Source organism: Balaenoptera physalus (assembly GCF_965194825.1).
Source record: "Balaenoptera physalus genome assembly, chromosome: 3".
NCBI classification, from domain to species: Eukaryota; Metazoa; Chordata; class Mammalia; order Artiodactyla; family Balaenopteridae; genus Balaenoptera; species Balaenoptera physalus.
Window position 1 is genome coordinate 3,119,976 of NC_138890.1, and position 23,033 is coordinate 3,143,008.

The 23,033-nt window shown below is 63.3% G+C and overlaps 1 protein-coding gene across 2 annotated transcripts; it reads right to left on the reverse strand.

The window, feature by feature from the left end:
* Window positions 1-2,130: 2,130 nt before the first annotated feature.
* On the reverse strand, window positions 2,131-21,269 carry ZBTB7A (zinc finger and BTB domain containing 7A). Of its 2 annotated transcripts, none has more exons than XM_082453229.1 (3): window positions 21,136-21,269; window positions 10,101-11,374; window positions 2,131-6,166 (listed from the first exon to the last, which is right to left on the reverse strand). In XM_082453229.1, exons 2-3 carry the CDS (start codon window positions 11,357-11,359, stop codon window positions 5,665-5,667), a joined length of 1,761 nt encoding a protein of 586 aa, XP_082309355.1. In that variant the 5' UTR covers window positions 11,360-11,374; window positions 21,136-21,269; the 3' UTR covers window positions 2,131-5,664. The 2 variants fall into 2 exon arrangements, with proteins under 2 accessions (XP_082309355.1, XP_082309354.1); XM_082453228.1 differs by lacking the exon at window positions 21,136-21,269 and adding an exon at window positions 19,891-20,119.
* Window positions 21,270-23,033: the final 1,764 nt, after the last annotated feature.

Here is a 23,033-nt window from a genome sequence, read left to right on the forward strand (position 1 = left end):
AGAATTCTCTTAGCGGGGGAGGCATGGGAGCCTAACCGAAGATGCCCTCCTGGGCCAAGTGGCTGCAGAACCATCCTTCACCATCATCCGAGGCCTCCAGTCTCCCTGTCGGCTGGCTCAGGTCCCCTCGGGGTCTGGCTGTGGAAGCCCTGGTCCCCCACCCACCCTGGCCCGAGTTGGACACCTGGGTCCACGTGAGCACAGTGACCTTGCTGCTGATGGAGGACCCCCGGAGCCGCCACTCTGCATCCTCCCCAAGCTCCTGGCAAGGGCTGGCTGGCCCTCCTCTCCCAGGCCGCGGCGTGGCCATTGTGTCCCCTCGGGGCTCCTCCATCACCCCACCCCTACCCCAACCCGCTGGCTCCAGTCTGACTGGGAGACAGACGGGAGGAGGGCTCTTCCAGGGCCCTGGAAGTGGCTGTGTGTGGTGACCCCAAACCAGAGGTGGGGCTGCAGCCTACGACCCCTGTCCCCGGTGAGGGGGCCCCGGCCTGACTTCCCCCGGGAAACGTGGGTGGAAGAAGCCAGCTCGGATCCGGGGTCATGTCAGTGGGGCCCAGCGTGGGGTGGCACCTTGGGGCCCTCTGGCAGACTTGAGGTTCCCGGGCTGAGGCCACCCCAACCCAGGGCCTCCAGAAACCCTGCAGTCGGAGGTGACCGAGGAGGCCGCCCAGCCGGTTCTCCCTGCCCACCCCATCCTCGCCCTCACCGGCCCTCGGGCCCCTTCCTGGTGCCACCCGCCCATGCCCCGGGGTGTGGGTCACCTCCTCTGTAGGGGCCCCAGGCCTGGCACTGCTGGCGACACCCACCCCACCCTGGAAGCCCAGAGGCAGGGTCACTGCATCCAGGCCCCTGCCTCCCAGGCCTGGTAGGAAGGGTCAGACTGAGTTTGAAGTCCTCTCCCTGGAACCCGAGTAGGGGGGCCCGGAGTGGTGTGGACAAGGGGCCCAGCCCACAGGGAAGGGGCCCCCCAAACCCTCCATCCCCGCTCCCCAGCCACCCCCCGCCCCCGACAAAACACAAAGAACATCAAAATCAGGCAAATGAGGCAGCAGCGGTCGTAACAGGCTGCGTTTAGTGGTTTTTTTATGTACAAGAAAAATGATTTTTTTTTTGTCTGGTTTTTCATCATCTTTTGTCTTTTTGTTTTTGTTTTTTTTGCTTCTTTTATTACTTTTAAAGCTTCTCCCTCCCCACCCCCAAAAAGTGCATTTTTATCAATTTTTTTTTTTAATCTCCCACACTTTTATAAAGACTCTCAAATACAGTCTATGGAATGTCTGCTCTGTGCTCTGTGCCCCCGGTGGGCACCACCCCTGCCCCCCTCCACCAGGCCTGGCCCCCCAAAGTCCAAGGCACCTCATATCTGGGCCCGGGTGGGGCAGGGGGGACCCTGGGCATTGGGACCCCTGGCCACAGCCTTCAGGCAGCCCCAGCCAGGGGATGGAGGTCTCCCCAGCCCCCTCCATCTCCTGCCCTGCCCCCCACCCCCCGTGTAAATCTATATATTTAGTGCGAGCTAGTCTGACTCTGAGGTTATGGCTCCTGGGGTGCCCGAGCCCCAGGCCCTGACCCGTCCTGCGCCAGCCAACATCCCCACTCCAGGAAGGCTGCTTCCTCAGCTTAAATAACTTTTTTAAAATAAAACTGCAAATATAAATATCTTTCTTTCTCAAAAAATAGGATTTTTGCTTTTTTTTGTTGATTTTTACTTTTTTTCTCCTGCTTTTCCTTTCACTCTCTCGTTTCTCGCCGCCTACAATCCTGGCTGCCTGGACTGCCTTGGTCCTGGAGGAGCCCCTGCCTCTTCTGTCCCATCACATGCCACGAGGCCGTTCCCTCCACGGACAATGGGTCTCAGTAGTGCAAAGACTCCCCAGAAGACTCTTGAAGGGGCTGGGGGACCCCTCCCCCTACCCAAGACCCCCTCCCCCTTGGAAGGAAGCAAAGGGACAGCCACGTACAAACAGGGTGACAAGACAGGATAGCCATGAGGGGTCTCCTGGGCGAGCCGCCCATGGGGGGCAGACTTTGGTATGGCCCAGGGGAGCCCGGCTGGGCACAGGTCGAGACCCATACCCTTGTCAGGCTGGGCCTGGTCCGGCACTTTACATTCACTGGTTTTTAAGGTTTGTTTTTTTTTTTTTGCCTTTTTCTTTTTTTTTCTCCTAATCTCAAAAGGCGGGGTGGGGATCAAGGTGGGGGGCTAGCCAGGGGGCAGCAGCAAGGGTGCTAATCTCTCTCTCCCAGGTCCTGCAGGCTGGTGACCGCTCCAGGTGAGGGCTCCGGCCCCCACCATCCTGCTGGCCCACCGCCGCCGTCCCAGGATGCCCTCCCACCCCCCGCCGGAGCCCCCTCCTGGAGCTCCCCCCGCCTGGACCTCACTCACACACAAGCGCACACACACATTCACGCAGCTTCACCAAGATGATGGAAATAACAATTTCGCTATTTTTCTTTTTTTCTTTTTTTTTTTCTTTTGTACCAGGCAGTTAAAAAAAAAAAAAAAAACACCCCAAAAAAAGAAACCACAAAAAAAAAACCCAAACAACCAAACAAAAAAACTTTTTGCTGTGTCCTTTCTGACCAGTCAGCACGTTCCCCCTCAAATTTTTTTCTTTTTTTTTTTTTGTTTGTTTGTTTCCTGAAACGCGAGAATTCAGCAGTATCTTTGGCAACACTTTATCACGACCTTAATTTAAAGAATAAAAATAAAATTGATCCACGTCTATATACAGTATGTGATTGCGCGGAGTTGGGGGCAGGGGCTGGGCTGGGAGGGCGGGGGTCCCGGCTCTGGGCCCATGCAGATGCTGCGGCCCCCCGGGGATGGGCTGGTGGGCAGCAGGAGAGGGGTTAAGGCGGAGTGGGTGGGCAAGGCTGGCGGAAGCTGAGCGCAGAGCTAGGGGTAGGGGTTTAGTGCAATTCCCGAGGAGGTTTGTGTTAAAGTGTGCTCGGCGGGGGTTCAGCCCTTGCCCCCGCTGTAGTCCCAGAGGCCTTAATCCCCCAAGTCTGGTCTCCCCCCACCCGGCCAGGACGACAGCTGTGATTTTTCAGTTGGTTTTATTGCGAGGGGGTGTGTGGGTAGTGGGGGAGAGGGCTGTCCCCTCAGGGAACCTCTCTGGGAGCTGGGGTGGGGTAGGGGTGCAGGTCCCTAGCCTGGGCACTCGAGCTCCCTGTTCGGCTTCCACGGGTGGTTCTCCGAGAGAGCTCGCCCCACGATGCTGGGGTGTGGGCGGGGCCACCCGGCCCTGGGCTCCCCTGCCACCCCCCTCAGGAGGGGGGGTCCTGAGACATCTGGGGGGCTGACGGGCTCAGGGGTGGGGGGAGCAGGAGGAAACAAAAAACTGTCCTGTAGAAACAATGATGAAAGTTGCCTTCTTTAAAAGCTTCCCTTTAAAAACAAGAAAGAGATGGGGTCTGTCACAGAACCAAGGGGCACGGGGTGACGGGCCAGCAGCTAGAGGCGGGGAGTGGGGACACCCCCCGCACCTCCGGCTTTTGATGAGGAAGGGTCTCCGCTCAGCAGAGCGTCTATTTACAGGGCCCCACGCTAGGGTTGCATATGCGACAGGGGATGGGGGGGGGGGGAGGAGGGTGCCCCGGCCTCTGGCGACACGGCCTCCCCAGCCCTGGCCCCAGTCCGTGGCCTGTGGCTCGGTCAACGCCGGGCCTTTGGGGAGCCAGAGGCTGGGGGGAGGCAGGTGCCAGCCCCCAGGTTACAGTCAGTGCCTTTGAGTAAAAAGAAGGGTGCAGTGGGGGGTGGAGTAAGGCCCTGGAGGTGGGGCCCCCTGTCACCCACCTCAGTGGGGATGGCGAATCCAAGATGGCAGCTCCTCGGTGGCCACAAGGAAGGGCGGCCATGTTGGAGGGTGGGGGGACAGCAAGGGTTGGGGGACAAGGGCAGGGAGACAGGATTGCTCTGGCTGGTTGGAAGGCCAGCCCTCTCTCGGGCCCATCCCTGAGCTGGGGAGTCGGTAAGGAGGGTCCCCGCGGACACGGGTGGCCACTGTATGGCTAGCAGGTGACGAGACGTCTCCAAATCAGAACCCAAAAAAAGGACAGAATCGGGGGGGGGGGGGGACACGGCAGAAACACAAAAACCCCGCAGTCCTGCCTGCAAGGCGAGCCCCCGTGGTAAAGCACAAATACCTCAGAAGGCTTCGCCCTCACCCGTGACTTCCTGACCCCCTTCTCACCTCGGGGAACAGAAGTGGATTCTACGTCTGTGGTGGGTTTCTTTTTTTATTATTTTGTACAAAAATAAATCGACTTTTAGGAATTTCTGTTTGCTCTCTCTCGCTCTCTCTCTCGCTCTCTCTCTCGCTCTCTCTCTTATTTTTTTTTTTGTCTTTTTGACTTTTCATAGAAGTTGGTTGCAACTTGTAAACATGTTTTTAAATTAAGAATTAAGATAAAGTGTAGTACCCGTTCTGTTACAAAGTGCCAAGACTTCTATTTGTGGTTGGTTGTCTTGTTGTTGTTTTTTTCCTTTCTTTTTTGTAAAATCTTGTTTTTATTGCTTTTGTGACATTGGAACTTCTGGACACTCTCGCTCCCCACATCCCTGCCACCGTGAGACCCTGCGTTCCCTCTGCTCTTGGCTCTTTCACCCCACACTGTCGCCTGCTCCTCTGAGGAAAAGTATATTTTATATATATATATATCTATATATAAATTTTGTTTTTAAGGAGGAAAAGAGAAAAAAAAAATCTAAAAAGTGCTTTTAAAAATCGGGAGAGGGCTAGGGGAAGGGGAGAGGGTGAAGACAAAAAGTTTCGCTCCAAATGTCTCATGGGGTCTGGGGTGGGCCTGGGTCGGGGGACCAAGACGGGGGTGGCAGGGGCGCCCTGAGTGGCGGCCCGCGGGTCCCGCCGGGTTGTAAGTGCCGTGAAGGAAGGCGGCGGGGGCCCTTGGGGAGTCACCCTGGCGCCCTCCCTCCCCCCCTTCCCCGTCTTCTCCCCTTTCTCCACGCCTGGAAATAAATAGATTTGTGTCGCGGTGGCCAGGAGATCCGGGGGACCACAGGCAGGGACGGGAGGCGGGGAGGCAGTCGGGGAGACGGAGGGGGAAACCCCCACTTCGGAAGTGCCCTGAGGAAGGAGGGTGGGGGTGCGGATGGGGCCGTTTTAACGTCCGCTCACAGCGGACACAAATCATTTTTAAGGTCTTATCTCAAAAGACTCTAGAAACCAGCGGGGGCGGGGAAGGGCGAGGAAAAGAAAAGCCCCCCCCCGTCCCCGCCCCCTCCCCCCCCCCCCGTGACCACCCTCACCCCTGCCGGGACCTGGGGCCCTAATCGGGCCTCCGATGGGACCCCAGACCCCGAACCGCGGGGCGCCCGGGGAGCTCAGAATCCTCGTGTCCCACAAAAACCCCAAGCTGAGCCCCGAAAGCCATCGACGGGGTAGGGGGCAAGCGGGGCTGGGGGTGGGGTGGGGCGAGGGTCCCCATGGAGGGAGAGAACATCATGAAGGAGAAAAATCTGAGAAAAGCACTACCCTAGATTCTGTGACGCTTCATATATATATATCTGTATATATATATATATAGATATAGATATCTGTATATAGATAGATTTTCTTTTTTTGTGTTTTTGGGGGGTGGTGGGTGATTTGCTCTCTCTCTCTCTTTCTCGGGTTTCTGTTTTCTCTTTTTTGGTTTTCAAGCGAGTCCGGCCGCGAAGCTGCCATCGGCGGTGGCCCCGGCGCCCCCGTCGCCTCCCCCAGCGGCGCCCGCTACATTCAACCTGCCCAGGCCGTCGGGGCTGGCCTCGTCCTCATCCTCGTCCTCGTCCTTAAAGTGCTTCTCCTGGCCGTTGCGCCGCGCGTCTGGCGAGCCGGGCGGCGCAGGGGCACCGGGCGGCGCAGGGGCCCCTGGGGCGGGGGCGGGGTCGGGCCCCCCAAGCCCGCCACCCCGCACCCGGGGCTTGCGGCCGCGGCGCGAGGGCACGCCGTTGCAGCCGTCCTTCTTGAGGTGTCTGTGCAGGTGGTCGGAGCGCACGAACGTCTTGCAGCAGCTGTCGCACTGGTAGGGGCGCAGGCCAGTGTGGACGCGCATGTGGTTCTTCAGGTCGTAGTTGTGCGCGAACGCCGCACCGCACTGCTGGCACAGGTACGGCTTCTCGCCCGTGTGCTTCCTCATGTGCACCTTGAGCTTGTCCTGCCTGTGGACGGGCCGAGGGTCAGCCGGCGCCCGGCCGGGCCCCTGCCCGGGATGGAAGCCCCTCCGCCCCCGCCAGCCTCGTCGCGGGGAAACCGGGACCCTCGCGGAAAGGTGGGCTGCAGCAGGGGGCGCCCCCGTTTTGCGGGGAAAGGGGGTGCGGGTCCCCATTCTGAGAACAGCACCAAGGAACCCGCGAAGGTGTGAAAAGGGCCTTGGACCCCGCTCGCTGTGTGGCCACGGGGAAATGGCTGAACCTCTCTGAAACCCAATATTTTTGTTTTTTTGTTTTTTGGCCGCACTGCGGGATCTTAGTTCCCCCACCAGGGAATCAAATCCATGCCCTCTGCAGTGGAAGCGCAGAGTCTTAACCACTGGACCACCAGGGAAGTCCCACTGAAACCCTTTTCTTATGCATAGGAGGAGGAAGATAACAGGCCTCCCTCCCACCTGGGGCTCTGCCCAGTGGCAGGTGCATGGCTTCACACTACAGGCGTTTACTGAGCACCTGCTGCATACCAGACCCTGTTCCAGGTGCTGAAAATGCTACAGGGAACAAGGAGGAATGCTGGAGTATTTGGTAACAGAGAGGGTTAAGCTGTCCTGGTTTTAGCACTGAAAGTTCTGTGTCCTGGGAAACCCCTCAGTCACTGAAAATCCAGGGCAGCTGGTCACAGTAGTAACCAAGCCCCCACCCCAGGGACCCCACCCCCTACCCCCAGTTCCTGCCAGATCTCCCCTCACCTCTGCCTCACTCTGCTCTGGCCACACTGGCTTCCTGGCTGTCACCCCAACATGCTGATAACTATGAGCCTACCTCAGGGCCTTTACACATGCTGTTCTGGCTACCTGGAGCACTTTTTTCCCTCCCAGATCTTCACAGTTGAATTTCAGCCCAAACGTGATCTCCTCAGAGAGGCCCTCCCAGACTCCCTCACCCCCAGTCCCTCATGCCACTGCCTTTGTTTCTCATCTGTCTCCCTGACTGGACTGTGAGCCCTGAAAACAGGGACTGGGTGTGATTCCAGGGCCCCTCCATGCCCATCTCACCCCACAGGGAACTGTGTGGACCTGGCTCAGCCTGGGGCCTTTGGCCCACAAAGCTGGTCACCATTATCAGTTCTGGGGTGACTATGACCCAGGTGTTGCTCTGTCCCCTTGAGCCCTTGAAATGTGGCTGGTCCAAGGTGAGATGCGCAAGAAGTGCAAAAGGCACCCCAGATTCTGAAGACTTCATTTGCTCAATGTACTGTAAAAGATCTCATTTATAATTCTGCTTATTGATCACATATTGAAATGGAACTAATGGATTATGTAAAATATGATTAAAATTACTTTCACCTGTTTCTTTTACTTTTTAAAAATGTGGCTGCCAGAAAATGTAGAGTCACGGAGGTGGCTCACATGATATTTCTATTGTACTATGCTGGTCCATAGTGATGGGGGTGGATTCCTGCCTGGAATCCACAAGGCAGGGGCAGGGACCTCGGTCTCCAGAGCTCTGGCTAGACTCTGACCTGCTCCTTGCTGCAGACTCTTATGCTCCACTGAGTCACTCGGGGTCTCTCCCTTCTGATGCCCACCAGACTGAGAGCTTCTTCAGTGCCAGGACTAATAAACTCCTACTCATCCTTCAAAGCCCCACCTGAAATGCCCCTCCTCCTCCAGGAAGTCTTTCCCAACCCCAAGACAAAGGCCTGCACCCCCCTCCCCCGCGGCTTTCAGTCCCAAGTCCCTCCCTCTGGTACCGCCCACAGAGATGGTGTCCCTGCTTGGCCTAACTTTTCTATGGCTTCTTACTATTCTGAGGATCAAGACCTGGCCCTTTGCAACCAGACCCCCTGCCTATTCTCTGGCCTCGTTACACCCCCACGTGAGCCAGCAGAACCTGGGCCACAACAAACTCATCGCTCCCTGGATTAACTTGGGCTGTTACCAGAAAGGATGGCAATGGCCAGGTGCTTCCCGCCATCCCCAACCCTGCCTCCTCGGAGCCGGCTAACATGGTCTCCCAGTTGCCCCGCTCAGACCCTGGGGCCAGGTCACGGAGGGAACAGGAGGGACTCGGATTGTTCTAGCACTGTACAGAGATGTCCCTAGCTGAGGCTTGGAGGCTCAGAGAGGGGAAGTGACTTGCCCTGAGTTGCACAGAGGGTTGGGGGCTGTCCCAATGTGGGGTGGGGGTGGAGGAAGCCCCAGTTTCATCACCTCAAGCCCCGGCCTGGGTAATTATAGCCCCGGCCGCCACAGGCCCTGCTTACTCAACTCTTTAGTGTGACTCAGAGGGGCCCCTGGGCTCCCCAGCCTGGAGGGAGGGGCGGGGGCTGGGGCCCTGGGGGGCAGAGAGGAGCCAGGTGGGCGCCTGGGAGGAAGAGGCCTGGCCTGGTGGCCCTCTCTATGCCTCAGTTTCCCAGAACGGCAAACAGGATCAGCCCCGGGTTGAGGGTGGGGTGGCCAAGAGAGCTCCAGGCCAGAAGGTGAAACTGAGCCTGGCTGAGGGTGGGGGCGTGGGGGAAGGTGTCACCTCTCCAGGCTCTGGCTTGCTGGGCCTCCACCAGGCTGCTCCTCCCAGGCCCCAAGACCCCTGAGCACAGGGCCCACAGCCAGCCCAGTCCACCATCCCCACAACTGGAGCAAGAGGGAGGCCCCTAAGACCACCGGCACCCCGATCTCACCAAAGGGGGGGAGCCAGGCCACCTACCAGGCTGCCTGCCTCCCGGCCAGTGCCCTTTGCCCCTGCCTGGCACTCCTGGGCCCTGGAGTCCCAGCCACACCCTCCTCTCCTGGCTTGCTGGGGAGGGGGCCCAGGTGCTGGTCCGGGGGTCAGCTCCCAGATCCTGTCCCCACAGGGCAGGGCCGGGAAGCTGGGACAATGGCCTCTTTCTTCGGCCTGGGTGGGTGTGGCTGGGGGAACCCCGGGGCTGGTGAGGGTAGGGGGTGATGCTGAGTCACCCAGCCTGGCTAGGCCCCCGCACACCAGCCCCCTGCCCCCACCGGGCTGGCCCACAAGGCCCAGCCTGCCACCTCTGGACTCTTAAGACCAGATCGCAAAATCCCCCCAGCCTGGCCTCAAACTCCTCCTGTCCAGGGACCAAGCCCAACGGCTCCCGTGCCCTTTTCCCTCCACTGGCTGTGGCTATTCCCTAAGCTGAACTGGCCTCAGGGCCTTTGCACTGGCTCTTCCCTCTGCCTCTCCCTTTCCCTCTCCCCACGGCTCCCTCCTTCTCCTCCTTCAGCTCTCAGTCCTCGGGGAAGCCTCCCTGTTTAAGGCAGCACCTACAGCCGCACCCCGACCCTGTTCTCTGCTCTTTTCCTCCCTGGCACTTTCCACCAACTAGTGTTATCAGTTCTGCGGTTTTATCTCGCACATGCTCCGTCGCCCCCACGGGGATTTTGGCTTGTCCCTCCACTTCTAGAACAGGGCCTGGCACCCAGCAGGCACTCCATAAACGTTGGCTGAATGAAGCAAGTCCCCCGGGCTCACGGAAGACTTCAAAGTTACCTAACGACCAGAACTCCCTGCTCCAAGTGGGGCTGTCGCCCTCTCCCAAGGCCCACATGCTCCAGTCGGGATGAGAAGAACCACCCAGGGAAAAAGAAGAAAAGCGACTCCTTGGGCCCTTCCTTCCAGCCTCACGCAGGTTGGCACCGCCTGGCACGCTTTATGTTCTTGTGGTCACCTTGTTTAGGGCCTGTGCGGCACCACCCACCCAGGCTCTCTCGACAGGCGCATGGGGGTCGGGGGTGCCCCGATAGACAAGGCACCCTTGCAGGGCAGGGCGCGGTGTTGTTTTCACACGCGGAGGCAGGGTGTGAGCGTGCTCGCGCAGGGCGGGACAGGGGGTCCCCGTGTGGCTGCTTTTGGGGCAAAGGGCCCCCAGGAAGCACCCCCCACGCCCCCCCGACCCCCGCCCCACGCCACGGTGGCGCCGGCTCACCTGGTGAATCGGACCTTGCAGATGTTACACTCGTAGGGCTTCTCGCCCGTGTGGGTCCGGATGTGCCGCGGCAGCTTGCCGGCGCCCTGGATGACCTTCTCGCAGATGGGGCACTTCTGGAAGGCCTTAGCCCGGATCTTCTTCTCCACCTTCTGCGACCAGGCCGGGTAGACGTCGCCGTCGTGGGCGCCGCTGAAGTACTTCAGGTAGTAGTCCACGACGCCCTTGTCATCCGCCCGTGACTCCTCGTCGCTGTCCCCCGCCGTCGCCGCCCCCGCCCGGCCCACCGACGACATCATCTGCTGCAGAAGCGTGCTGGCCGCCAGCCCGTCCGCGTCGGCCCCGTCCCCGTCCTCGCCCTCGGCCGTGCCTGACAGGAAGCCCGGAGAGTCGCCCGGCTCCGGGGCCGCCTCTGACAGCGAGGCTGCCTCCTCCTCCCCGCCCCGGCCGTAGTGGCCGTTCTGTGTGGCGGTGGACGGCTGGGCCACGGGGGTCGGGAAGAGGCCCCCAGCAGCGGCGTCGTCATCCCGCTCCGGCCACAGACCTGGGTTGCTATCTCCCTCATCCCCGTCCCCGGCCGGGGGCCGCTCGGCTGGGGGGCCGGGCCCGTAGAAGTCCAAGCCATTGCAGTCGCCGGCGGCCACAGCGGCCACGGCAGCGGCCACGGCCTCCTTGGTGGCGTCCAGGTCATCGTCGGATGCGCCAAAGGCGGACCATGGAAATGAGGCGGCGGCGGCGGCGGGCAGGCTGTTCATGGGGTTGCTCTGGAAGAACTCGAGGTACTCCTTGGCGCGAAGGAGGTTTCGCTGATCAATTTGATCTACGAGGTCCAGCTGGCCGGCATCGGCACCCGCATCGGCCGCCAGGATCTGCCGGTCGAGGAGGTCGGCACAGACGTGGCTCACGGCGGGGATCTCGAGCAGGCGGGCGGCGCTGAGGATGTCACCCACGTTGGCTGTGCTGACGGTGAGCGTGGCCGTGTAGGCGAAATCCATGAGGGCCGTGAGCGCCTCGGCGCTGACGAAGTCGATCTCGTACACGTTCTGCTGGTCCACCACGGCGCCCGATGTGAACAGCTTCTTGAAGTACTGGCTGCAGGCAGCCAGCACCGAGCGGTGCGTGGGGAACTCGCGGCCCTCCACCAGGATCACCACGTCGCACAGCAGGCCCTGCGTCCGCTGCTCGTTGAGTCCGCTCAGAATGTCGCTGCTGTGGTCGGGGAACGGGATCCCGATGGGGCCGTCCACGCCGCCGGCCATCTTCCGCGCCGAGACCTGCAGCACCGGGGAGGAAGGGGTGGTCGTGAGGGACAGGGAGGGCCGGGCCAACTGGCCGGGCTGCGAGGCCCTCAGAAAGTAGTGCCCCCACATCCCCGCCCCACCTCCCCCGCCAGCCTCGGTTTCCCCAGCTCTGCACCAGGATGGTCCACGGCTGGTTCTGCATCATCAAAGTGAGAGGACGTTGGTGAAACCCAACTGGGTGCTTCAGAGATGAACACCGGCCCCCCTCCCTGCTTTACGAGAGAGGGGAGTGCCCGTCCAAAGGACAATTTGAAGTGGCGTGGGAGCACACAGAAGGTGCTCAATAAATGCCCGACACAAGTTGTTTCCTAATGAATCTGAGCACGGGATTCTGCCCATGCCCTCTCTAGGAGGCCACAGCGGTGACATAAGGCACCCACCGTGCGCTGCCCTGGCCGAGCGCCCAGCAGTCCCAGAGGCAGCACTGTCTCCACCGCAGAGGTGAGAAAACGAGGCTCAGGCTCAGGGAGTCCCAGGGCTCCATGGCTGCACCTCAACTCAAACCCAGGGCAACTGACCCAGGACCCAGTATCCAACCAGCATGGCCATCCATCCCTGCCTAGCCCCTCAGCCTCCCTAACCTTCTCTCCTGCCTCCTGGTCGGTCCCAGTTCTCCTGGGGGACTCTGAGTCAGCAGGAAGGGGTAAGGCCAAGACCCGGGGACCTGGCCAGGGTCATCAGGGCCGAGGGTGTGCCCTGGTGGGGTGGGGTGGTGACTCTGCAGGACAGACCCCTTCCTGCCCTGTGGAACCCCTAGGACATGGCTCGGCCCTCGCAGTGAGTAACTGGGGGAAACCAGGCCACTGCCTGACGCTCCTCCCTGCCCACTCAAGCTGACCCCCCTCCCTGCCCACTCAAGCTGACCCCGTCAAGGAGGAGTGGGGGGCCAGGGGCCTCCTGCCCACCTCCTGCCTGGCCAGCCCCTCTCCTTTTGGCCACCCTGTTTGCACTGTTCAGCCCGGGACAAGGCCCTGCCACTCTCCGGGCCTCAGTCTCCCCATCTGTCAAATGGGCAGAAGCCTTTGGAAAAGCAGGGCCATGGGGGGGACTCTGTCCCGCCCCTCTCCCCCCCCTCCTATTTTCCGCCTTCCCCTGGGCTGTGACTCATCCACCCACTCGGGCGCTTGTGCAACCCTCTGGCTCTGTCCCCACCCCTCCACCCTCTCCGGGGAGCCCCCGGCTGCCCCAAGCCACCCAACAAAACCCACATTCCTCTGGGCCCAGCCAGCCTGCTTTCAGGCCAGAGCCTCTGCGTGTCTCTGGGGAGAGGGCCTGAACCGGGCCTTCCTCAGCCTCCTAAAGACCCCAGGACCCCCAGCTGGGTGACCCAGCTCAGCTCTAACACAGATCCCTCCCACTGTGCCTCTAGTGGGATACAGGCGGCTGGCCCGGCAAGGGAGCTGGGCTTGGTCTGGTCAGCCCTAAGGCCAGGGTAGGCCTGTCCCGACCCAGGGCCGCCCTGCGAATGGGGTCCAGGCCTTGGGGCCGACACAGAGGCCTTTGTGTGGCGTGCAGGCGGCCAGTACACTTCCCGGGACGCCTCTCTCCGCCGCCCGCCCTCTTTCCCGCCGACCGCACCAGCTGCTTAGCTCCCGCCTCTGTTCCGCCAGCCCGCGGTGGGTGGCGGGGCAGGCTCAGATGTGGCTGCTGGGAGCAGGAGGATGGGGATGGGGGCGCGACGACCACCCCCCCCCCACGAGGCTCGGCCACGGGAAGCCTCGGCAGAGCCCCCTGTGGCGGCTTCCACCCCCTGCCACCATCTGCCGTCTGGCCCCGGGCCCCAGGGAGCAAGCGGGCAGATGGGACTCCGGATCAGACCGGCCTCGGCCCCTCCTCGCCCCTCCTCTGATCCGGGCCACCAACATGCCAAGATGGCCACCCTGGCCCTGCTTGCCAGTGTCCCCTCAGGGGTCCTCCTGGGGCCTCTAGGTCGAGACCTGAATTGGTCCGGGTGACTCACCCCTCGCCAAGGCCCCTCCACCCCCGCCTTCCCACCAGCACCGAGCCCACCGGGCCAGATGCTGGCACATCCTTACTTCAGGCGTGAAGCTGCCCAGGCTCCCCCACTTGCTGGAAGCCACCCGGCTGGGAAGGAGCAAGCTCTGGCCTTGAACCTGGCCTGGGGCAATGTACCCAGCCCTGGGCCTGGGTCTCCACCAGCTGGAGGAGCCGGGCCACATGCTAAGAGCCTGTTGCGTGGGGCAGCCCTTGGGTCTGGGCTGGGTCTGAGGGTCTGCGTCCCTGTCCTTTCCCAGCTGGGGCCTCTATTTCCCCCAGATGATCATCTGAGACCCTCCCCCAAAGGGCAGGGCCTGGGGCAATACCAACCAAGGAAAGCCCCAGGGAAGTAGCATGACCCCCATTTACAGATGAGAACACCAAGGCCCAGAGACAGCTAGAATCCAGGCCAAGGGCACCCAGCAAGGCTGATCCAGGAGCGGACAGAGGCGAGAGGCTGGGGGTCCCCCAACCCTCCCCCCGCCGACACCTCCCAGCCAGCCACAGCCCCTTCCCTGGCCCTGGAAACTAAACTGACCCAGCCCTCTCTCCAGGAACACACGCCACCTGCCTGCCACGCCCGGGGCCACTGCCCTCCCCACCCCCACCCGGGCCTCTCAGGGCCCTCCCTCTAAGAAAGCAGAGGAAGACCCTGCCAGGTGGGAGAAGGAAGTCACGTGGGGTCCAGGCAGCAAAAAGCACCTATCGCTGAGCACCCACCGTGCGCCACGGCACCATCTCACCAGGAGAGCCCCGTGGCTGCCTTCCTGGCTCCGAGAGGCCCTGCTGGCACCTGACACCTACTAGGTGCCCCGACACGTGACGGTTTCCTCGGTAATGATGAGCCAACGAAAAATTCTCTCCTCCAGGAAGCCTCACCCCCTCAACGGCCAGGGTCCCCTGAGCCCAGGCCCGCACCCACCCAGGGCCCCGTGTTTCATCACAGCTCCACCCCGACACTCGCCCCCATGGGATTTCCGGGGCCGTTCGATGCTGACTCGGCGGCCGGCTGAGGGGCAGGCCTCGGCAGGCTCTTCCTGGGCTGGAGGTGGGGCGCCCTCCTCCCTCTGGGCTGCTCCCAGGCCACCCTCCACCCCCCGCCCCCGGCCCAGGCCTCCCCTGGGCAGTGCACGTTAGGGGCGCAGCAAACGACAGGAGGAACCAAAGACCAAAGAGCTATGCGCTGGAGAGCCCACACCCAGCCCCGCCCACCTGGCTGGCAGGCACACCCAGTACCAGGGGACCGTGCCAGTCCCACCTCCAATCTAACCTAGGGTCACTTGCTGCAGCAGGCAGCAAGGACCCGGGCCTGCTTTTTGCCCTCCGAGGGGGCCTCCTCTGTGCCCTGGAACCTTCAAGAACTAACTGGACCCTGGGCTTTAGAGATGAGGACAGGCTCAGGGAGGTGATAAGACCAGGGCAAGGTCACACAACAGACCGGCAGCCAGGCTGGGACTCAGATGCTCTCACTTGAGCCGGCCTGAGCTGACACCTCTCAACTACTGGGGATGCAGGGAGAGCTCAGGAGCATCCTGACCTGGTCCCAGGAACAGCAGGTGTCACCCAGGAAGGACCCTAGGATTGTGGGAAAGGTGTCCCAAGCATGGGAAACAGCAGGGGCAAAGGCCCGGCGGTGGGCACCTGGGAGAGGGGCAGGAGAAGGAGGCTGGAGAGTCCCCAAGGTCAGGTGCAAGGTGAGGGTTGGGGCCGGGCCTCCTCCTCCCCCCCACACTCCTCAGGGGGTGGCCAGCAGTGGATAGGTAGGTAATTGCCACCTGACGCCTTCCTGGAGGAGTGTCCAGGGATGCGGGCAGCTTAACAGGGGGTTAAGGCCTCCCTCCCTACAACTCAGGGAGAGAATGAAAGGAAACTATATAAGGGACCTCTAACACCTACTACCTGCCACAGCAGCCCGCGTCCATATCCTGGCTCCTCCATTTCCAAGCTGGGTGAACCTGGGCCAAGAAAAGCACCTCTCTGTGCCTCATTTTCCTTGGGGGTTGTGACAGTGGCAAAGAGTTCCACTCCCATCCTCTTAGCAAACTTTGGCCTAGGACCTACTATGTGCCATGGACAATCCCCAAAGGCCCAATGAGGCTGTTTACCCCCTCCCTTGTGGATTGGGGGCTTTGAACTTCACCTCTGAACGTCATTCCAGGAATCCAGCCCCCTCCCCAACTACTGTGTACCAAGGAAGTGTGTGGTGAGCCCCAGGAGGAAGCTGAGCCATCATGTGTGTGTGGGGGAAACCAGGCCCAGAGAGGGTGGGCGGCCGGCCCAAGGTCACACAGCAAGTCTGGCGCCCAGGTGCGGCTGCCAGGCCAGTGCCCGGCCGCCCCCGCCCCCTCCCAGCCTGGCAGCCTGTGTTGCAAGGTTGGTCCTGACGGGTTACCCCGCCCCGACCTGGTGCCAATCCCCGCCTGGCCCAGTACCGAGGCCGGGGTTTAATGGGACAGGAATGCAGCATCCTGATCAGGAGGTGGGGGGCGCCAACAGCTCAGGGTGACTGCTGGCTGCCAGCTGTCAGCCTGCCCCCTGCCCGCCTGTCCTCGCAGGCCTCCCTCCAGGCCAGACACCAGCAAACAGGCCCTCGGCCATTTTATGTGTCCATTTATTGCCCTAAATGGGGAGGGGCTTCCTGCCCGGGCCTTAAAGGGCCAGAGGCAGGAAGGTTGCGGGCCCAGTGGGAAGTGTGTGTGTGGAGGCTGGTGGGGGTGGGGATTAGGAGGTCATGGGGATCCCATCTGAGCCCCAACTCATGGGTGGGGCTGAGGCCCACCCTGTTCCCACGCTCTGAGTGCTGTCGTGGGCCAGGAAGTACAGCCCCGACACCAAGACCAGCTTCCAAGAGGAAGCCCTGCGAAGACAGAGCCATTCTCAGTGGAGGTGGAAGGAATAAGCTTCCTGTCACCAGGGGTAACCAAAGCCAGGCCTCACAGAATCCCATCCGTGTCTACACTGCCCTCAACTCAGGCTGCACCTGCTTATCCAAGATGCCCAGGAGAGGCCTGGGTGACTTCCATCCAGACTGCTCCCTCCCTCCCCTGAGGCCGGCTTGTCACCTGGAGGTGCCTGTACCACCCCCAGCCCCACCCACAGCCTGAGCAGGCGGACAGCTCGGCCTGGAAACCCCAAAGGGGTGCTTGGCCCACTGGGGCCCCAGTGTCCTGTGCCTACAAATCCAGCCAGTTCCCTCCTATCAAACACATCCTGATGGGAGGTGGGACCGAGCCTTGTTTTCCAGTCAAACCAGAAAGGCGTGGGTGGGGACGCTTCCACCGAGTGGCCGTCCACAGCCTGCTGGGGGGACAGATGGAGGGGCTGGTCCTTTGGCCAGATTCTCCACAGGGCACCTTCCGCGCTTTGGTGCTCCAAAGACTCGGGACTCAGGCCGCAAGGGCAGGGGCTGTTCCTCAACGGGGCTGATGGGGGCCTGGTCTGGATCAACTCAGCATCAATCCTCATAGCTCTGGTAGGCAGGGTCTGTAACCACTGCCCCACTTCACAGGCCAGGAAACTGAGGCAACGTGCCCAGGGTCACACAGTAGAGCTGGATTTGAACACAGGTCATCTGTCTGGCTCCATCTGGCCAAACTAACTAGTCCTCCCAGGGCTCCACCCTCCTCCCCCACCACACACACTGCCCCCAGGTACCAGCAGGGGACTAAATCCCCCCACCCTGGGGGCCTGGGGGGGAGGACAGCTTATTCTCACACCCCCTCAGAGCTGCCTTGTGATAGCCCAGAAAAGGGAGAGGTTTGCCTGAGGTCACACAGGGAGCCTGGGGCAGGGCTGGAGTCCAGCTGACACCTGTGAACTCAGGGCATCAGAACAGAGATGCAGGAGAGGCTCCCCCAGGCCCTGACACCACACAGCAGTCACTCAACAAACATTCCTGGGGAATCACTGAGTAAATCCTCACTTCTGGCCTAAAGGTAATCACCCCATTGTACCAATGGCAAAACTGAGGCTGGCAGAAGGGAGGTGACCTCCCCAGGTGGACCTCAGCTGGAGCGGAGGGCCGGGCTGAGATTGGACCACAGTGGCCCCCACCCAAGCCTGTTCCTCTGGTCTCCACTGCCCAGGGCTGTTGCAGGGTGGTTTATGGTCTATCAGGTGCCTGGAGCACAAGATGACAGGTGGGGGGGTGTCTCAGACACACACACACACACACACACACACACACACACACACACTCTAGCAGAATCCCTGCTGTGTCCTGAGCTGACCCAGGTGCTTCCTCCATGAGGGAGGGAAGGAAAGGGAACACAGGTGGATCTGCAGGCAGTACCTGGGGGGAACCCACAACCACCTCATTTTACAGAGAAGGATGCTCAGGCTCCAAAAGGCCATGGGGCTTGTCCAAGGTCACAAAGCAAGTGGGCCAGCATTTGAAACCCCTGTGGACCCCCTCCTCAGGCCAGCTCTGCTTCAGAGGGGCTGGCCCTGACTCTTGGCTCTGGGAGGTGACCTGGGTCTCCTCGGAAATAATGGGTTGTAAAAACACAGAGCCCTGCCGGTCTCCAGGGGCCAAGGTGCCAAGGGGCGGGGCTGCAGCTCAGATGGGGTGGGAAGGGCCTGCCTCGGAAGGCTGGGACGCAGGGAGGCTAAGGCCCCTGCTGTGTGACCTTGGACACCTTGCTGCCCCTCTCTGAGCCTCACTGTCCTCTTGGGGCAAAGGCTCCATTTGGCAGACAGGTGCCTGCTGTCAACCTCCAGGCCCTCTGGAAGAAAGGTGGGCCGGCGCCCCTCGGCTGTGACACACAAAGGACTTTGGACGCGTCCTAAACTAGGAGGCAGGACCACAAGGGTCAGACCCAGCTCTGGCTGGGTGACCTTGGGCTGCTCTCTGCTTCCCCCAGGGCCTCAGTCTTCCCTGCCCCATAGGGCACCACTCTGAGCCTTGCTCTAAGCCCCTGAGGCCCCATGCTTGCGTCTGGCCTCCCCTCCTGGTCTCAGTTTCCTCGCATGGCATCGGGGACCTCCACCAGCCCAACCAGCTTATGGGTCAGAGGATTCCAAGGAAAAGAAGGGAAGGAAAAACGCCAACACAAGGGCTAGCTACTGCCTCGAGAACCTTCCCCACTGGACGAAGGCTGAGCACTGCCGGGCCTCAGTCTCCCACACGGAGAAAAGGGTGCATGGGCTCCCCGCAGCCACCCGCTGCCGAGGGCCTCTGCTGAGAGTTGCGTGGCTCCCCGCCCGGGCCAGGGTGCTGACTGGCCACCACGCAGCCAGTCAGCCAATCAGAACTGAATAATAAATACCCCCCCAAAGTGACCCACGAATTAAAATTTCAGTGTCCCCGTTGGCTCTTCTTTCCTTCATTAGGCATGCGGATCCCAGGGCTTCGCTCTTCCAGCCACTGGCTCCTGCCCCCCCTTCTCCCCCAGGCTCCCGTCTCCACAGCGATGGCTGGCGGTAAACAGAGCCCCGAGCCCAGCCGATAAGTGCCAGGCCCCACCCGGGGTGGCCCTCGGGGGAGAATGCCCCCCTACCTGGAGCCTCGGGGGCCTGGGCAGCAGCAGGGCCTAGCCTGGACTCCCCGGACCTCTCCCAAGACCAGCTCTGCCAGTAGGAAGTGATCGGCTGGTCCTGGGGAGGGCCCCCCAGTGTGGGAGCGGCACACTCAGGGTTACGCCCTGGCCCTGTTGGGGTGGGGGTGGGGGGCTGACATGGAATCCTGGACGCCCTCTCCGGCCGGGCCTGCTCCGGCCCTGGTCCGGGAGGCAGCTGGCAGGGAGGGGGGGGGGGTGGGGGAAGCCAAGCAAGCCCGCCACCCATGGGTGAGCCAGGTGGGCACACCCGGTGGAGGGGCACCAACACCTCTCTCACTTCCGCCGCCTGGCTAGGGGGAGAGAGGAGTTGCCTACCTCCCCCTGCCACCCCGCCAACTGCTGGCTACATTCCCCAAACATTTAGTGGGTGCCCACAGGGTGCCCGGGCCTGGTTGGACAGCAGTCTCTTGCCGCGGTCCACCGGACTCCCTCGCCGCCGGCCAGCCAGCGCGGACAGTGCCTCCCAGGACCCGCAAAGGCCTGGGCCCCGGGGGGTGCACCGGCCCCAGCTCAGGCCCCTGCCTGGTTCCCAGGCCCGGGGCTGGGGGAGGGGGCCGGTTCCTAGGCCGGGGAGGGAGGCAAAGCGAGGGAGGGGGCCGGATCCCACCAGCTCACCCCCTCCTCTGCCCGGGCTCAGGGTTCGCACGTGGTGGTGGCGTCAAGGGGAAGGAGGGGTGTCCGGGCCAGAGGAGACGGGGTCACGCGCTTTGGGGGCGCGGACGGGGGAGAGGGGTGCTCTCTGCTCCCTCCCCCGGGGCCGGGGCCGGACAGCCGCGCGGGCAGGGCGAGGGGCCAGGCCGGTCCCCCCGCCCAGGGCTGAGTCAGGCCCGGGCGGGGGCAGGAAGCGGCCCCCTCCCCCGCCCCGGCCGCAGCGCGCGGCCCCCGCCCCGGCCCGCGGGCCCCCACAGCGCCGCCCGCGCGGGGGGCTCCTACCTCCTTCCCGGGGCAGCGGCGAGGGGGCCCGGCCCCGGCGGCGGCGGTGGCGGCGGCTGCGGCTGGGCTGGCTCCCTCCGAGGGGCCGGGAGGCGGCAGTGAGCCTGGCCCCGCGCCACCCCCCGCCGCCGGCGGCCAATCCCCACCCGGGCTGGGGGGAGGGCGATGCAAATTACCCCGGATCTGGGTCCGCCCGCCCGCCTCCCCCACGCCCCGGCCCAGTCTGCACTAGGCCGCGCATCCCCGGGCTCGCCTGCGCTGCGCGGCCGCCCGGGCCGCCGCCCTCCCCGGGGAGCGCCGGGTGGGTGACCCCCCCCCCGGGGCGGGGGGCTGAGGGGAGGGGGGCTGGGGACGGTTACACAACCAGGCGGGGAGGGGCCCCGGGGCGGGGAGGGGGCCGGCCCGCGGGCCGCGCAGCCGGAAGCCGGGGACCGCCACCGGCCCCCGGCAAGGGGAGCCCGGCTCCAGGCCCCGCCCCCTGGCCGGCAGGGCCCGCCCCCAAGCCGCGCCGCGCGATCGGCCCGCTCCCATTGGCTCGCCAGCCCGCCGCTCACCGCCCCTCCTCCGCACCGCCCCTACCCGCGGGCCGCGGCGGGCCGCCGGCGCAGGGCACCCTGGGACTAGTAGTCCTAGCTGCCTGCCACCTGCCAGCCGCAAGCGCGGGGGAACTACGATACCCAGAGGCCCGAGCGGCCGCGCCCGCCCACCCGGACACCCCACCCCTTCCCCCTCCTTTGCAAAGCCCCCCTCCCTGTTTTTTCAGCCCCCTCCCCCCCATCCCCCATGGAGCTCAATCCTGGCCAACTCCAACGTATGCACGCAGCACCGAATAGGCCCCCGGGGGGCGAGAGCGCCCCCAGTACCCAGATGCAAACTTAGCACGCGACGCGCCCCCCTATCTCCCCACGCCGGCTCCCCCCACCCTCAATGCAGCCCCGCTTCCCCTCCCCCTCTCCCCGCGCGCCTGGGAGCCCCGAAAAACCATGCACGAAGGGGGGGGCTGGCGCACAAGCCCATGCACTTCGCCCCCAATACCCACTCCCGGGCGGCGCCCCCTCCCCGCCCTCGGGATCCAGGGCGCCTCCCGCCTCCGGGCAGCTGCCAACCACCCCCTCCTCTGAAACTTGCGGAACGTCCCCGGATCCCAGGATCGCCCCTTCCCGAGAGGGCAGGGGTGGGCGCAGCGCCCCCGGCCCGTCCCCGCCCTGCACCCCGCGCTGGGGGCTACGCCGGGCGCTGACTTACCTCGCGGGGCCGGGCCGGGGCCGGGCCGGGCCGGGGCGCGCGGGGCCGGGGCCCGGAGTTGGGACTGGGCTCCTCGGCCGCTCGCCTCTGGGGTCCGCGTCTCGCTCTCCCCTCGCTGGCTCTCCCCTCGTCGCTCCCTCGCTCCGGCGGCGGCGTCACTGCCCCTACAGTAACTGTACAGTACAGCCAAAGCCCCGTATGATGCTCGCGACTCCCTTCCTGGTTTCTCCGAGGGCAAGAGGGGTCCTCCCTTGTCTTAAAGGTGCCGCAGCCGCCGGCCCCCCCACGCCCAGCCCGCCCCCCCCACCCCGGCCTCAGAGGCCAGAACAGGCTCGGCAGGTCCCCTCTTGCCACGTCTCTGCCCTCCCGTGGGGCTTCGCCCGCTGCGCCGGGGAGACCGGGCTGTTATTAGGTTTTGTCAAGTTGTTGGGGGGGTCCAGCCCGCCCCCGGCGCGCCCCCCCCTCCTCTGACCTCTCCGCCCCGCTGTGCGGCGCCGTGCCAGCCTGCCAGCTTATCTGGCCCCAGAGCTCCCCGGGGCGCGGGGGGAGCGGGCCCCCCGGGGTGGAGGGGGTGGGGGCCTCCAGATAAACAGGCCCCCAGCCTCTGCGCAGAGGCGGGTGCGGGGGGGCGCGGGCTTTGCCCCCGACGCCTGGGGCGTGGCAGGATGGCAGCGGGGGCGGGGAGGGCTGTGCGCACTGCGAGGAGAGACGCGGGCGTGGGTCGCGGCTGCCCGGGCTGCTGGGGGTGGGGGGGGCGCGAGGGGGTGGGGGCCGCGGGCCTGGCGCCGGCCCTCCCCGGGCCTCAGTTTGCCCAGCCGCGGAAGGGACCCGGGGGCAGGCTTTCAGCTGACTGCTTGGGTCCGCTGGGCTCCCGGGTCCCTCAATGAAACAGCCAACCTGCCCGCCCGAGATTATATAAAGGAGTCGCCTCCGCCCGCTGCGCCAGGGGCGTAGCGGGGGAAGGGGTTGGCGAGGGGCGGGCTGGGCTGTTGTTTTCCCGGCTTTCCAAGTTCCCCCACCCATCTGCGGGCCACTGGGCGGGACGGGGTCCCGGCCCCGGACGCCTGGGTTCTGCGGTCCGCTCCCGCAAGGGTCTGCGTGGCTCGGGAGGGGCGGAGGTGGGGAGTGGGGAGGCGTTGGCTCAGCCCAACTTTTTTTGCCTGTCCATTTCTCCCACTTCCTCCCCGGTCGTGGGAGAGGTCCGGCGGGGGACGGGGGAGGGGGAGGAGGGGACGAGGGGTGAGAACAGCCTGACCCGGCCCGGCCGGCTGCCCGCTGCACACAGTAGGCGCCCGGAGAGGGCTGGCTGGTGCAATCAGCCGCCTGGGGAGCTCTGAGCCTCAGTTTCCCCTTCCTCATTCCCTTGGTCGGAGAGGGCTGGCACCTGCTTCGTAGCTGTCGTTTACTGAACGCTTCTCTGGTGGCTGTCTCTGTCCGGGGTCCTGTTTACCTTCATTCTAACATCTAATGCCATTATCATGATCATTATTTATTGTTATTATCATTTTTACCACCATTACCTTACAGGCAGGAAACTTCCACTGCCGTGGGTGAAATGCACCCCGTCTGTCCTTCTCCGACTTCAAAGCTTTCCTCCCCCCCCCCCCCAACCTCCTGCACTTTACTGCCTCTTCACACACGTATTAAAAGTGCCTTTCAACGCCCAAATGGGTTGAATTGGCTTTTGTAATAATAATTGGGCTTCAAGGGGAAACCCGGGAGGGCCCCAGAAGGGAAGCGACAGCCCCAGGACTTGCAGCCTGAAACCAGCCCCGGGGTAGGTGGAAAGGGACTGAGGGAGGGGCCGCATGCGTCCAGCGTGAGGGCGGAGCCCAGGGACTTTGTTCTAACGACCCTGCCTGGGATATAAGCCCTCTTCCTTCCAACGTGCAGGTCCC

Bases quoted from the DNA above. Each gene is read 5' to 3' on its own strand.
- ZBTB7A (XM_082453229.1), bottom strand. From the start codon at position 11,359: ATGGCCGGCGGCGTGGACGGCCCCATCGGGATCCCGTTCCCCGACCAC. The intron at 6,167-10,100 runs GTGAGCCGGCGC...GCCCGTCCACAG, and splicing joins TGCAAGGTCCGATTCACCAG to GCAGGACAAGCTCAAGGTGC.